The sequence below is a fragment of the Anomaloglossus baeobatrachus genome, chromosome 1 (assembly GCF_048569485.1).
Source record: "Anomaloglossus baeobatrachus isolate aAnoBae1 chromosome 1, aAnoBae1.hap1, whole genome shotgun sequence".
Taxonomy (NCBI): domain Eukaryota; kingdom Metazoa; phylum Chordata; class Amphibia; order Anura; family Aromobatidae; genus Anomaloglossus; species Anomaloglossus baeobatrachus.
In genome coordinates this window covers 746,494,864-746,509,526 of record NC_134353.1, presented here as the reverse complement: position 1 = coordinate 746,509,526, position 14,663 = coordinate 746,494,864, and the positions used below count along the sequence as shown (strand labels likewise).

The 14,663-nt window shown below is 44.7% G+C and overlaps 1 protein-coding gene across 1 annotated transcript in view; it reads left to right on the top strand.

Annotated features, from left to right (window-relative positions):
* Positions 1-7,382, top strand: part of SETD1B (SET domain containing 1B, histone lysine methyltransferase) — a 132,344-nt gene extending 124,962 nt beyond the window's left edge. The window contains exon 18 of the mRNA XM_075323366.1: positions 682-7,382. Coding sequence (XP_075179481.1) covers positions 682-855 — 174 coding nt within the window. The 3' untranslated portion in view covers positions 856-7,382. The remainder of the gene's footprint in view (positions 1-681) is intronic.
* Positions 7,383-14,663: the final 7,281 nt, after the last annotated feature.

Below are 14,663 nucleotides of genomic sequence, written 5' to 3'. Positions count from 1 at the left end.
AGATTTTTGCTGTCTGATATAAAAAAAAATACACCACATAAATAACACCTTTTGAATATTAATGGTAACACAAAGCACTATAAGGATTTGTTCCCCCTATATATTTTTAGACAAGATTGCAGATGCTGGTCAGATATTTTTAGTGTTTGTTCACCATTGGTTTTGCGCAGTGAGCTATATCTTTTATGCTATTGCTAAAGCACTTTTTTTAATTTTCTATGAAACGGAATCTGTCACCAGGGTTTTGCAATGTAAGCTGAGAACAGCGGGTTGTGGGTGTTAAATAAGTAAAAACATCTGTGTTTCTCTTATGTGTCCAAGCTATTGTTTATTCATACTAAAGGATTTATTGCTCTGTGATTAACATTGGTGTGACTGGTGCCTCAGGTAGAAGAGTCCGCCACACCCCCTGCTGTGATTGTGCATTGACTCTGAAGTCTCAATCTCTATTGAGAGCCTGGTATGGGCAGGGACAGCTCCCAGCTCTGCTACACTCAATTCTGAGATAAAGTCAGAACAGCTGCACACAGTGATCAAAGATAAACCTGGTTAGTTTCAGGATCTCTGCCCCTACATTATGCTACTCTCAGATGAAGTAGCAAAAACCTGGTGACAGATTCTCTTTAAATGTTGGAAATGAAGAATGTAAATGTTTATTGGTCACTTTTTATTGTTTTTCAGCCTAATTGCTACGCAAAGGTCATCACTGTGGAGTCTCAAAAGAAGATTGTCATCTACTCCAAACAATACATTAATGTGAATGAAGAGATCACATACGATTACAAATTCCCAATAGAGGACGTTAAGATCCCTTGTCTTTGCGGAGCAGAGAACTGCAGAGGGACATTGAATTAAAATGTCCCTCATCTGTCAATGCACCTTTCAGCCATGGCGGACTGCAAGTAAGAGGTGTACTTTGCACTTTTGCCAAAAAAAAGAAAAAAAAACTACAAAAAAAAAAAGACAATGGTTTCGCACTTCTCTTCGGCTCCTGAACAAGAAGGGCACATGTACATTACGACATTGCTTCTGATTGTAAAGACCCTGGTGCTTTTTATTTTTATTTTCTTTGTCTTTTCATCTTTAACATTGAAAAGGTGATACCACTTAGTGGCACAGAAAACGTGTATGGAAAACAAAGAAACCAATCTCAACTATTTTCTCCCGACTAATATTAACCTAGTGGAGGTAATAATTCGGTACCTTCTTTTTTATGCCATAATGCTGCTAGTTTCCTCATCAGATGCGCACCATAAATATGAAGAGGTAATGCTGTAATGGTATCCATTGGAAATAGATGTTACCCTTTGACTTTCAGAAAGGGATTCCCTTTTTATACATTATTAATCTTTTGACGTGAGATAAGCTTTTGCTTTGTATAATATTTCCCTTCTTATTTATTTAATTATTCTTGGGCTTTTCCTCTCTTCTTCCAACTTTTAGCACAATTTAACAAATGTCCAAGGTGGATTTGAAGGATTGATCAGTGATCATGTCCTTGCCATTTGGAAACTGGCATCTAAAACGGAAGACCTTGTTCATTATTTATTCACTGCTGCAATTGGGAAAAGGCATCATGTTGCCATGACTGAAGCGAAGTTTATGCATAGCGCAGGGACTTGCGTGGACGTTTATATCACAGCAATGATGATTGTGACTTTTGTAAGTGTTTTCCATAGGCTGTAGTAGAGTCCACAAGTGACCATTTACCTTTTTATAACAATCAGTGTATCTTAGAATCAAGGTATAGATGCCCATGTGTATGAATGATAACTCGGCCACGTTGGAAATAGTCCGTATTCTGAGCCTTGCTTAGTGCTAGGACGGCATTCAGAATGGCATCTGTACATGACAATGGGAAAAGCCATTGAAAAACATCACCCATTTTTATTTTAAGCCACAGATTATGCTAGTCTAATAAAGTCCTTGTCCAGAATCCTATGGCACTCACAATAGGTTGGGCATATCCCCAGCATTAGCACCTTCTACAGTAAATACGATTCGCCTGCCTTCTGGGAGGACTGCTCACGTGGTAAATGAGGCTTGGCTTATCTTCTCTGGATGTAAGCAATAAGCCAAACTTCATTTATCACATTGTCACAGAAGAAAGCATTATGCCATGAGGCTGAGACACAACCACTGGGAATTGAAGCCCATCGTGAGTGCCAAAGGATATTGGCCAAGCAATGTAGATGTCAGGTGGTAAGTAAGCCTCTTCAAAAAATTTGGCGCAGGGTGGTCAGTGCATGAAAGTCTCTTAGGAGAGCATGGTTAGGAATAATGATAGAGTGATTGCGGCAGTAATCAAGTTGAGATATACTTTAGCTTTCCTCTCTGCAGTATTGCATCTTGATAATCTGTGTTTTACGTCACCTGCAGTAGTCTATGGTCTGGACTTGAGATCTTAGTGTTCTATGTCAACATATTTACCATACTGGGGACGCCTGCACATTGCCGCCATCATGAACACCAATTCCTTGTCATTTTAGGGTCAATGCATTCTTGGGTTCCCAAACTCACTTTAATGTGACTTGCAATGTAGAAAGCAAAGAAGTGGCAATTGATTGGTTAATATGGGCAGCAAGGTGAATGGTTTTCCCATATCTTCTCTTCCCTCTGGAAGCTTAAGTTACGGCATTTTATGAAGTATTAGCTACTCATAGTATTTTGGTACTTTACTCAGCTTGCTCAGAATTAATTTGACTTTGCACAGTGCCCATTACCTTTCTTTGGACCGCTGCATTCCTACACATGGGTATTTTGTGATGGCATCTAGTCTTAGACAAACATCCTTTCCGATTATGCTTAGATCTGACTTGTGTAGAACTTTACCTCGCCACTCTTGTTATTCTTAACCTGAATCAATAATCTAATGATGCTGTTTTTGAATGCTTCCAACAACAATAGCGCTTCTAAGGAGAATGTTTAAGCTTTTGCAAAGCTTAAGGTGTTTGTAAAGTTAAGAGTAATGGAGCTTCAAGGTGACTATGCATCTATCAGGAAACATGCTCACAGTTTTAGCTCCACTGAAATTGCACAGTAACAGTGTCAGGTACTCCTCTTTCTCTCCCTGCCCCGCATTAACTTGAGGTGTTTTATTTTGCTTGAGACTGGAATTTTGTCTTCCAAAGGTTTGCAGTTAAGTGGCAAAGGCACAATAGATGTAAAGTTAGTACCATTATATTTCATTTGTCAGTATTTGCAAAATAAGAAGTATGCAGGTTTTATAGTGATCCCCAAGACCCCATATTGCTCCAAAATTAAAAAAGAACATCATCACAGATGGTGAACTAGTATGTTCTTTACCCATGGCTGGTTCTCTCAAGATGTGTGGCTGCTATTCGTATCCCAAACATTCACTTTTAGACATTGATCTTTGACCCTGTACTTGAAGTTGACCCTTCTACAACTCTACCAGTTCAGCCTCTTTGATTCCTATATCGGTATGTAACATTTTGTTTTACATCTAAATAAACAGACTAGAGATGAACGAATCGATTGAAGGACCCTGGTCCAGCGGCCACATCTATATACAGTGGCTGTAGGACCAGAGCTCCTCGAACGGCCACTTAAGGGCTTCTGCACATGAGTGTATAAATCAGATGCGCGCAGTGTTAGAAAAAAATCGCATTCCACTCGGACCAGTGTTATTCAGTGCGGCAGTTCTGATCTGCAATTTTTTTTTCTCAGGCCAAATGGGACTGAGGAAAAAATTACAGCATGCTGCGATTGTCAGCGTATCTTGACTCACTCGTACCCATACAAGTCTATGGGTGAAGGATAAATATCGGACCGCACTCAGATGACATCAGAGTGCAGTCCGATGTACACAGTCAGGCAATGGAAACGAGGGAGAGATTAATCTCTCCCTCTTCTCTGCGCCTTTGCTCCGATTCTTGCATGTGAATGACACTCTGCTCATACTCTTCTTTGATGCTCTCACATCAGATGTTATACGCTCGTGTGACCGTGGCCTAACTGTCTGCCTCCCTGACTCTTGTTTTGATTAGCTGGCCAGGTGCACTGTCGTGTGTGTGCATCACGCCGAAACGATGGCTTTGCACCAGGATTCTTAATTGAAAGAAGAGCCGCGGATGCTGGTAGGTAGGAGGCAGCTCACAAGGCTTCTGCCCAGCCTCTTACTGCTGACGTGGCCACTGAACCAGAGGTTACTTCATCTCTAAAACAGAATTGAATCCTAGCCATCCATTTATGTCAGATTGATTTATACAGAATCTCATGCCTGATCCTCACCGTGCAGTTCACGGGCGCTCTGCATGTAGAGTAGCATGTGTATCTGTGGATCTGCTGTTCACCAACTGAGAGATGAACTTTAGGTATAAAATTAGACATTTAATGCTTGGCTGCTCCCAGATGCTCATTTGTTATTATGGAGAAAGAGAGAAGTCTAAATTTTGCAAAGGAAGGAAATGTGCAAAATCGAGGATGTCCTAATAGCAGGAAAGCAGATCAGTTCTTCAATATCTTTATTTGTGCTACAAATATAATGCAGGGCTCTGATGGTAATTTTGTTTCTGGAAATGGGGTCCAGCCTGCTATCACCAGTATCAATGGATAAGATTTCGCTTTCTATTAGAATGGTGTATAATTCATAGGTCCCTTTTTAATACAGGATGTACACTAATATTTATTGGTACAAAAATGTGGTTATTGGTGTCCTAGATAGAAACTGGCATAGAGATGGAGAAGCGTCTTGGCAGCTGTTAGAAGCACAATCTAGAGGTGAGACAGTCTACTTTTTACAGTGACCGTGCTTTACAATGACGGCATATTGAGTGCTCAAACAGCATGTTTCTGACACCATTCTGGCCCAAATTACAGAGATCTTGAAAGAGACTGGTTTTGAAAATACATTTTTAGATAAACTAACAGAGTATTGCAAGTTAATGTTCGTACAGTACCTGGATAGCCCATTGATTTCAATAGGAGTGGTGTAATAATATTTTTTCCTTGTGGTGGCTGCAGGATAAATGAAGACTTTCTACCAAGTTCCTTACAGATAACACCTGAAAAGGTATCTCACCTCACTTTGGGGTTAGCCAGGTATAGGTATTTGATATCCTATCTACTTGATAGGTCATTAACAGCAGATCTGTGGGAGTCCAACACTCAGTATAACTCGCCAATCAGCTGTATTTTGCTCTAGTAGCAGCTATATGTAGGTAGACATTGGCTACTGCAGTACAGCTTTTATCCAATGGAACAAGCTGTGCTGCAGCAGTCGCTGCACTTTGGAGTTGCGATCAGCGGCTCCGTTCAAAGTGTTTACATCTTGTTGGGGCACCGGGAGTCAGACCCCCATCGATCCGCTACTAATAATCTATATGATAGGTCATCAAAGACGTGCCCAGTCAACCTGTTTTAAAAAAAAAAATGTATTGTCAAAAGCATATAACATGGGAGTGGACAAATTTAAAATGAACTATGGGTAGAGAAAGGAAAGAGGACTTGGCAAGACTATCATCTGTTTTACAATCCGATACCGCTACATTAACCATATGACTGTAAAATAAAGCTAGGTGGAAAACGTTTTACCTAAACATCTCCAAGTGAAATGCATAGGGTAGGCAGCTATATAGCTAGCAATGTATTTGGCTGAATATCGTACTTTTTGTACTAAACCTAGCCAATTACAAGACTACTATTCTTTCTTTGCCCTTCATGCAGATTTCAAAAACACATTTAAAATGCTTTCAGGTAAAACAGGTCCCATTTTTCAGATGTTAAGGAAAGGCAGCCGACCTCGTCAACACCGTAAATACATTTTAGCTTTCAAAAAGTAAATGTGAATGTTTATTTTGTACAATAGAGAATTGTAAATTAAGAGCAGTGTGTGTTTTGTCTCATGTACATAATTTACCAGCTTCCCCTTCTTCCCATTTTTTTTTTTTCTTTTCTTCCTTTTTTTTTTCTTTCTTTAATAAATGCACTCGCCTCAACATCAAGGTCACTTTTGTGTAATATTTTTATACAGTGTATTTGAATTTCTTCCATTTTACCTGTTTTACAAAAGCGTAGCTGTTCACATCATTAAGACTTCAACAGAACAGCTCTACTGTCGAAAAAAACGGTTTTTGAAAATCTCGCAGGGATAATATCAGTGCATTTGTGTAAAAAGAAAAAAAAAATAAGGAAAATGTCAGATCTTAATGTGCTTGTGTATATAGCTATATATAAATGAAGAAAAAGGTTTTCTGTGTACTTAGAAACTGCGTATCCTGTACAAGGTTTCACACAAAATCTCGAAACATTTGTTTCTTGTAGAAACAAGTTGACTTCTTTTTCTTAGCTGATTTCTTTGTATTTGAAACAAGTGTGTAAATAATTAAAGCTGAATATTGTAATTTCAATTTTCTTTCCAAGTTACAGCGCGATGCGTAAGGGTTTCTCTTCAATATAACGGCTATCATCCTGCCGGCAACGTTCTACCGTATTGAAAAGGAATCTGGAGCAAAGCAGCATTGTATACTGGCGTGAACGAGTAGAAGATTTTAGCTTGTGTCAAGCTTTATATAACATGTACATTCTGTATAAAGATTTTTTTTTTTTTGTCAAGCTAGGTTTGATTTAGAAGCATTAACAAATTGAATGGAAGAAATGTAGACTCCCCCCGCACTAGAAGCATTGTGTATTTATTACATAGTACCTATAAACCATATGTATTAACACGTTTGTGGCCAGAAGCCTTGCAGAGCATAAGCTTCTCACTGCAAAAGTGTTGTTGGCCCGTTCAGTCTCATTTTTCCAGCTCTGAGAGGTTTCGCTCTTAAACTGCCAGGAGCAAAGGCAAAAAATCGGCAAAGCAATTCCAGCAGTTGCAGCGACAAGCAAGTGAATTTTCAATATTTTCATAAATATATTTTTGTTTTCATTCGTCAAATAAATATTGCCATTCTAGTATTTGTTAAAATAAAGCACTATAATGAATATTTTAAAGGGGTTGTTTAAAAAAAATGAAAAAATCTAATGGCACACTTCTGAAAATTTTCATGGGATTATTTTGTATATAAGGATATTTTTAATTCACAAAAGTCTAAGGAAAACAAAAAAAAAATCAACCAGAAGCCAAGTGACAGCTTTTGCAATAAAAGAACTTATTTTTTCATTAGCTCCATTAGCTTTTGTTTTCAGATCTCTTCTACGGAGATTTTGCGGGTTCAATATAATTATTTTTTAAGAATCTTCTACATGTAGGGATTTTTTTTTTTGTGCATATGAAAACTGCCTTGGATATGTACTTTGTTTTTGAAGAAAGTGTTTTTTTGTGGGTGTGTCTTGCCTGTATATATTTGTTCATATTTTTGTGAATTCAATACTCTGTACCATTGTATTATAGTAACTTTTATAAAGCAAACCATAAATATACTCACTTTTCTTAAAGAAAACCAAAGTCTCACTGTGTATCATTTCTTCTGTGCAGTTTTGCCTAAATTTTTGTACACAGAAGACCAGCTCACTGGAATGTATGCGGAATTATGGAAGTTCAGCTAATCACCTCTGGGTTATGAGCAGCTCAAAATACACATTGGGAACCACATTATAGGATTAAAAAAGCAACTTCACTGCATAATCTCCATAATATAGTTGCTGGTGCCATTAAAGGTATTGCTATACTAAGCAACTGTTGGGGTAAATCAGATCTTCGGTCGTTATTGACTTGATTTTCTGTAGTCTGTAATGATTATACACTGCTTTAATGGAAATTAAAGTTAAAGGGACTCTGTCAGCACAAAATGACTGTTCAAACTAAGAAGAAGCGCTTAGCCCACGCATTCCTATTTACTTATTTTCAATCTATGTACACTCTCCGTTGACATCTGTTAAGCTAGGGCTTTCATCAAGTACAAAGAGGACAGACCTAGATGGGAAACAAGTACCGTATTTTCGGATTATAAGATGCACTTTACCTCCCTGTTTGTGCGGACGGGTAGGTAGCCGGCTGTCTCTCTGGGTGGGCGGGTGGCCAGCTGGCTGTGCGGGCTGCAGTGGCTGTGCTGGCAGTGTAAGCTGCGATGGCTGTGCGGCGGGTGTCCCAGATGCTCTGGCTGCAAATTATGCGCCCGGAGTCAGTGCATGCACAAATCGAGCTCTTGGCTGAGAGCTCTGCACATGCGCCACTCTGGGCGCCATTTCTTTAAAGCCCGGACTGCTGACAGAGCATCTGGGACACCTGCCAGACCGGCCTGCTCCACACAGCCACCGCAGCTTCCGCTACCAGCACAGACCCCCACCACTGCCAGCACAGACCCCACCATCACCGTCTCTGCCTCCTGTGATTCCACCACCGCTGCCGCCCCCCCCCCCCTCCGGTAAGACAACACCGGAGTATAAGACTGCCCACTTTTTTTTTTTTTTTTTTTTAAATCTTTAAATTTGGGGGGCGTCTTATAATTCGGGGCGTCTTATAAAATGAAAACTACGGTAAGTGGAAAGGTGCACTAAACTCACCCATTCCAAAGGTGTAACAAGTGGCTTGGTTTGTGTTTCTACCTGGTAGCTATTATGAATAAATAGATAAGGAAAGTAAACCATAAGGGAAGCATAGAGCAAGAGTCACTGATGAGACAGGAAGGCCTAAGACACACGGCATGAAAATCGGTGCGAGTGGAGTGCAATAAAAAATCGCATTACACTCGGACCAATATTAGTCTGTGTGTCAGCACACACGAGCGATTATTTTCTCAGCCCTAATCAGACCGAAAAAACAATTGCAGCATGCTGCGATTGTAATGCGATCATTGTTTCTGACACCCATTCAGGTCTATGGGGGGGCGAGAGAAAAATCGCACTGCATGCACGGTACACCAGTGTACTGAGAGTGCAGTGCGAGAATCGCAATAGCCGGCTACGGAAGAGAGAGGGAGATAAATCCCTCCCACCCCTCTGCAGCGCCGGCCCGCCCCTCCTCAGTACCAGCCCGCCCCGCGGAGCTGAGGTCCACTCGCACAATAGGACCTCAGTCGCAGGGACACTCGCATGACACTCGTCTCTGCTGTACTGCCAGTGTGAGCCGAGTGTCATGCGAGTGGAACGCAGTAATCCCTCTGTGGCCCCAGCCGAACAGGAGGTATGTTTCATACATGTCCCATACATCTTGAGATATAACACAGCTAAGCTGTCATTAATGATCGTAGCTGTGAATCCTTCAAACTACGCTATATTGCTTAAAAAAAAGTCTTGATTTAGTTTATTTCTTTTACCTTGTTAATAATGAAGTTAATATTGTTATTCTTATTGTTAAAAAAAAAAATAAAGCAGACCTCTGTCAAATTTTATTGAAATGAATTGGGTTGTTAAAGGGGGTTTTCGGTCTAAATTTATAAATATGCAGTCACGGTGTCACTCTGTCACTGCAAACTTATGAATCTTCGCATCTCACTCGCTGGTTTCAGAGCCAAGAATGGAGGTCATATGGCCCTGCGAATATGCAATATGCTGACTTCCGAATAGAGATGCATGGCCCAAACACACTTACTTCGAATGTGGCTGGTAATATGCATATCGCACACTCGCTGCTTGGAAACTGTTGAAACCTCACAGCACACAGTGGCGTCACGAACTCTAAATATATAATCCCCTCTAAATACCCCCTTCATTTGAGTGGCCGCACGACCCCCGGGTCCAGACGCCCCTCGAGCCACTCCGGATCCGAGCAGCTCGGCTGCTGACACGGGGGCGGCACGTGTGCTGCCTGCTATATTCTGTGACCCAGTGTTGTGCCAAGTAAAGACTACTTTGTTGTTATGAATATGTTTGTCGCCCTTATATGGAAGTCCCACGGACCTGATAGAGCATAACAGCATCCATCTGATGGTATTCCAAGTAACACTATCAGCACACACAGACCCAGAACTCTCATTTAAAATCAGTGTGTCGGGGGTGGTGAACTTTCCATGCTCGCCCATGGCTACAGCCCCAGGCACCATTGCTTCAGCCATGCACTGCAATCTCCTGATACCTGAAAAAGAGGAGATCACTCTCCATCATGGTACCCCCATGCCATCTTTGCATTACAGCTATTATTCCTAATACCACTAAGTAATGTTCATGAACATGGATCTTTATATATAAGTTGCGGTTGATGTCATGGGATAAGAACTCTGTCCTCAAGTGGATGCATTTTATACTACAGTGACCGTGCTGGGACAGGCTAAGTAATGGAAGTTCCCATATTTAACACTACCAACCAGGGCCGGCTCCAGCTTTTTGTGGGCCCGGGCGAAAGAGTCTCAGTGGGACCCATCCACACACAGACATGCACATTCAGATACATACACATATAGGCATATGTACATATATATGTAAAGAGAAACTTAGAAAAACACACATAAACAGACATAAATCTATACACAGTCATATACACTGACATATAGATACACAGCATACACACAGACACATTAGAGATATTATTAATATGGGGAAGCCGGCAGCAGCCTCCCGCACCTCCCCCGCTTGTCTCCCGTCCAGCTACTCCAGGGAATGTGTCTGTGCTGCACCGATTGGTGGTCGTCACTAACAGACATGGCCACACACAGAAACTGCTGAATATACATCACAGGAGAGGCTGGGGACATACACATTACTGGGGGGCATTCACCAATGGGGGGGATACAGCTCTGAGGGGTATACAGCACTGGGGTGGAGGGGGACATACAGCTCTGGGGGTTATACAGCAATGGCGTGTAAGGGACATAGACTTCTGGGGGGTATACAGCACTGGGGTGGAGGGGACATAAAGCTCTGGGGGGTATAGAAATATGCAGCCCCCACATTCCTCCTAATAAAAAATGCATCCACATTGCTCCACATAGTTTAATGCAGCCTCATATTACTCCATATAATGCACCCGCATATTCCTCTATAGTGTTATGCAGGCCCCATAGTCCTCCATACAGAATCATGCACAAAATATTCATCCATATAATATAATGCACCAAATATTCATCCATATAATATAATGCACCCCAGATTGCCCCACATAATATAATGCAGCCCGCATGTAGCAGCACCATGGAGGAGGCCCCATGTAACATCACTATGCAGCAGTCCCCATGTAGCAGCACCCATGTAGCAGAACCATGCAGCAGCCCCCATGTAGCAGCATTATGCAGCCCCATGTAGGAGCACTATGCAGCCCCATGTAGAAGCACTGTGCAGCCCTATGTATCGGCACTATGCAGCCGCATGTAGCAGCACTATGCAGCCCCATAGTCATCTATGCACCATGATCAATATATACTCACTTCCTCCGCGTTCCCCCGCTGCTCTGGTCTCCTCAGTGCGTCCACTGTTCTGCCGCTCTGACAGCTCAGGACACAGGCGCACACAGTAATGACGTCATTGCGCTCCTCTGTACTGAGCTGTCAGAGGCAGAGCGCAGACAGACGCTGCAGGAGAATGATGATAGAGAGCGCGCCGCTCCCTCTATCATCCTTGCTTTCAATTGTGACGGCAGATGCCAATACAATTGAAAGTGCGATCCTCAGTGGTGGGAGGGGGGCCCGAGGGAGGTGAGGGAGACCGGTGCAGCGCTGGCATTAGGCCTCTCCTCTCTGACTCACGGACTCCAAAGCGGCAGCGTGGCCTGCCGCCATTGGCGGTACGCCACCCTGCCGTCTGCGAGTGGGCCCCCTTAGTGGTCCAGGGCCTTGGCACTTGCCCAGGTGTGCCGGGTGCTGATGCCGGCCCTGCTACCATCAAACCCATCAGATAGAGAATAGGTGGCCATGTTTGTCCAATGTACTCTCTATTTTCTGCTATGAAAGGTACAAAAGAAGCTAAACCACTTTCTTTTTCGCTCCTAATTGGGAGACCCAGACAATTGGGTGTATAGCTACTGCCTCCGGAGGCCGCACAAAGTACTACACTCAAAAGTGTAAGGCCCCTCCCCTTCTGGCTATACACCCCCCCGTGGGAGCACGGGTCCCTCAGTTTTTGCTTTGTGCGAAGGAGGTCAGACACGCACGCATAGCTCCACTGTTTAGTCAGCAGCAGCTGCTGACTATGTCGGATGGAAGAAAAGAGGGCCCATACAGGGCCCCCAGCATGCTCCCTTCTCACCCCACTTTCTGTCGGTGGTGCTTGTTAAGGTTGAGGTACCCATTGCGGGTACGGAGGCTGGAGCCCACATGCTGATTCCTTCCCCATCCCCATTAGGGCTCTGGGCGAAGTGGGATTTTACCGGTCTCCAGGCACTGAGACCGTGCTCCATCCGCAGCCCCTGGAGAAGCCGCTGGATATGGAGCTGAGTATCGTCAGGGACATGGCCCTGCTCCGTCAAGGTACTCTGTGTCCCCGTGCATACGCGCGCACACCGCAGCATTGCTGGGTGTGTTAGTGCGCCGGGGACAACAGCGCTGCTGCGCTTGTGCCATTTCCTCACTTCAGCTTAGCTGAGTGGGTAGACTCAGGGAGAACGGTCGCGCCGGCCGCTGGGACTGCGACGCGGCTGGGACTTGTGGTGCGCCGGGGACTTCCGCGCTGACCGTGCATATATCACGGCCGCGCTTATTACTACAGTCCCCGGCTTTTGCGGCCTAGTTCGTTCGTTCCCGCCTCCGCACCTGCCAGTCAGGAGGAGGGCGGGACGCTGTACAGAGCATCAGCGCTGAGGGCTGGAGTCTTTTTTACATACTCCAGCCCTCACACCAGGCACAGTAGGACGCAGTTTCCCGCACTTTGTTTGTGGCACGCCCACGGTCCGCCCCTCTTCACAGAACGCCGGCAGCCATTCCTGCCTGCACGCTGAGCTGCAGAGGGGAGACGGGGAGACCCAGACACGGGATTCTACGGCCTCATACCCGCTGTTCAGCGGGCGGTAAGCAGCCTCAAGGGCTCACCCCCACTTGTGCCGTTTGTATACTGAGTATTTTGTGTTTGCAAATACTTTGTACTGTACGGTCGCTGGTGATTCTCGGCTATATACCCTCCTAGATTACAAGGAGGCAACAGCATGTCGTCCGCAAAACGCAAGGGTGCCAAGGCACAGACATTATATGCTGCCTGTACCGCATGTGGGGCTGCTCTACCGGCAGGTTCCACTGACCCCCATTGTGTGCAGTGCTCGGCCCCTGTGCAACTTGCACAGCCGGGGCCTCTGCTGGACGTGACCCAGGGTGTACCACCTGTGAATGCTGTCCAGGTGACAGGAACGGAGTTTGCAGCTTTTGCTGACAGATTGTCTATGACCATGTCAAAGATTCTTGAAACATTGCAGTCTAGACCAGTAACTCAGACCATGGACACTGTGGCATCATTGCTCCCTGGTCCCCCTCAGCTGGAACACTTCCAAGCTCCGGGGGTGTCACATGCACCCCAGGGTGACGATTCTGACTCGGACGACCGTCCCAGACAACCTAAGCGGGCTCGTTATGAGGGGCCCTCAACTTCGTCTCACTGGTCAGGATCCCAGCGGGACGAATCTATGGGTGATGAGGCGGATGTAACTGATCAAGATTCTGATCCTGGGACCGCTCTCAATCTGGATACACCGGATGGTGACGCCATAGTGAATGATCTTATAGCGTCCATCAATAGGATGTTAGATATTTCTCCGCCAGCTCCTCCTGCGGAGGAGGCAGCTTCACAGCAGGAGAAATTCCATTTCAGATATCCCAAGCGTAAATTAAGCACTTTTCTGGACCACTCTGACTTTAGAGATGCAATCCAGAAACACCACGCTTATCCTGAGAAGCGGTTTTCTAAACGGCTTAAAGATACACGCTATCCTTTTCCCCCTGACGTGGTCAAGGGTTGGACCCAGTGTCCCAAGGTGGACCCTCCAATCTCCAGGCTTGCAGCTAGATCTTTAGTTGCAGTGGAAGATGGAGCGGCACTTAAAGATGCCACTGACAGGCAGATGGAGCTCTGGCTGAAATCCATCTATGAAGCTATTGGAGCGTCGTTGGCGCCAGCTTTCGCAGCCGTATGGGCACTCCAAGCTATTTCAGCTGGGCTTATACAAGTCGACTCGGTCACACGTACATCTGCCCCGCAGTTGGCACCATTGACCTCTCAAATGTCTGCATTCGCGTCTTACGCGATTAATGCTGTCCTGGACTCTACGAGCCGTACGGCGGTGGCGTCAGCCAACTCCGTGGTTTTGCGCAGAGCCCTGTGGTTGAGAGAATGGAAGGCAGATTCTGCTTCCAAGAAGTGCTTAACCAGTTTGCCTTTTTCTCGTGACCGATTGTTTGGGGAGCGTTTGGATGAAATCATTAAACACTCCAAGGGTAAGGACTCATCCTTACCTCAACACAGACAAAACAAGCCCCAACAAAGGAGGGGTCAGTCTGGTTTTCGGTCCTTTCAAGGCTCAGGCAGGTCCCAATTCTCCTCGTCCAAAAGGACTCAAAAGGATCAGAGAGGCTCAGATTCTTGGCGGACTCAGTCACGCCCAAAAAAGACAGCAGGAAGAACCGTTACCAAGACGGCTTCCTCATGACTTTCAGCCTCCTCTCTCCGCATCCTCGGTCGGTGGCAGGCTCTCCCGCTTTGGCGACATTTGGCTGTCACAGGTCAAAGACCGTTGGGTGAGGGACATTCTGTCTCACGGGTACAGGATAGAGTTCAGCTCTCGTCCTCCAACTCGTTTCTTCAGAACTTCCCCACCGACCGAGCCGATGCTCTGATGCAGGCGGTGG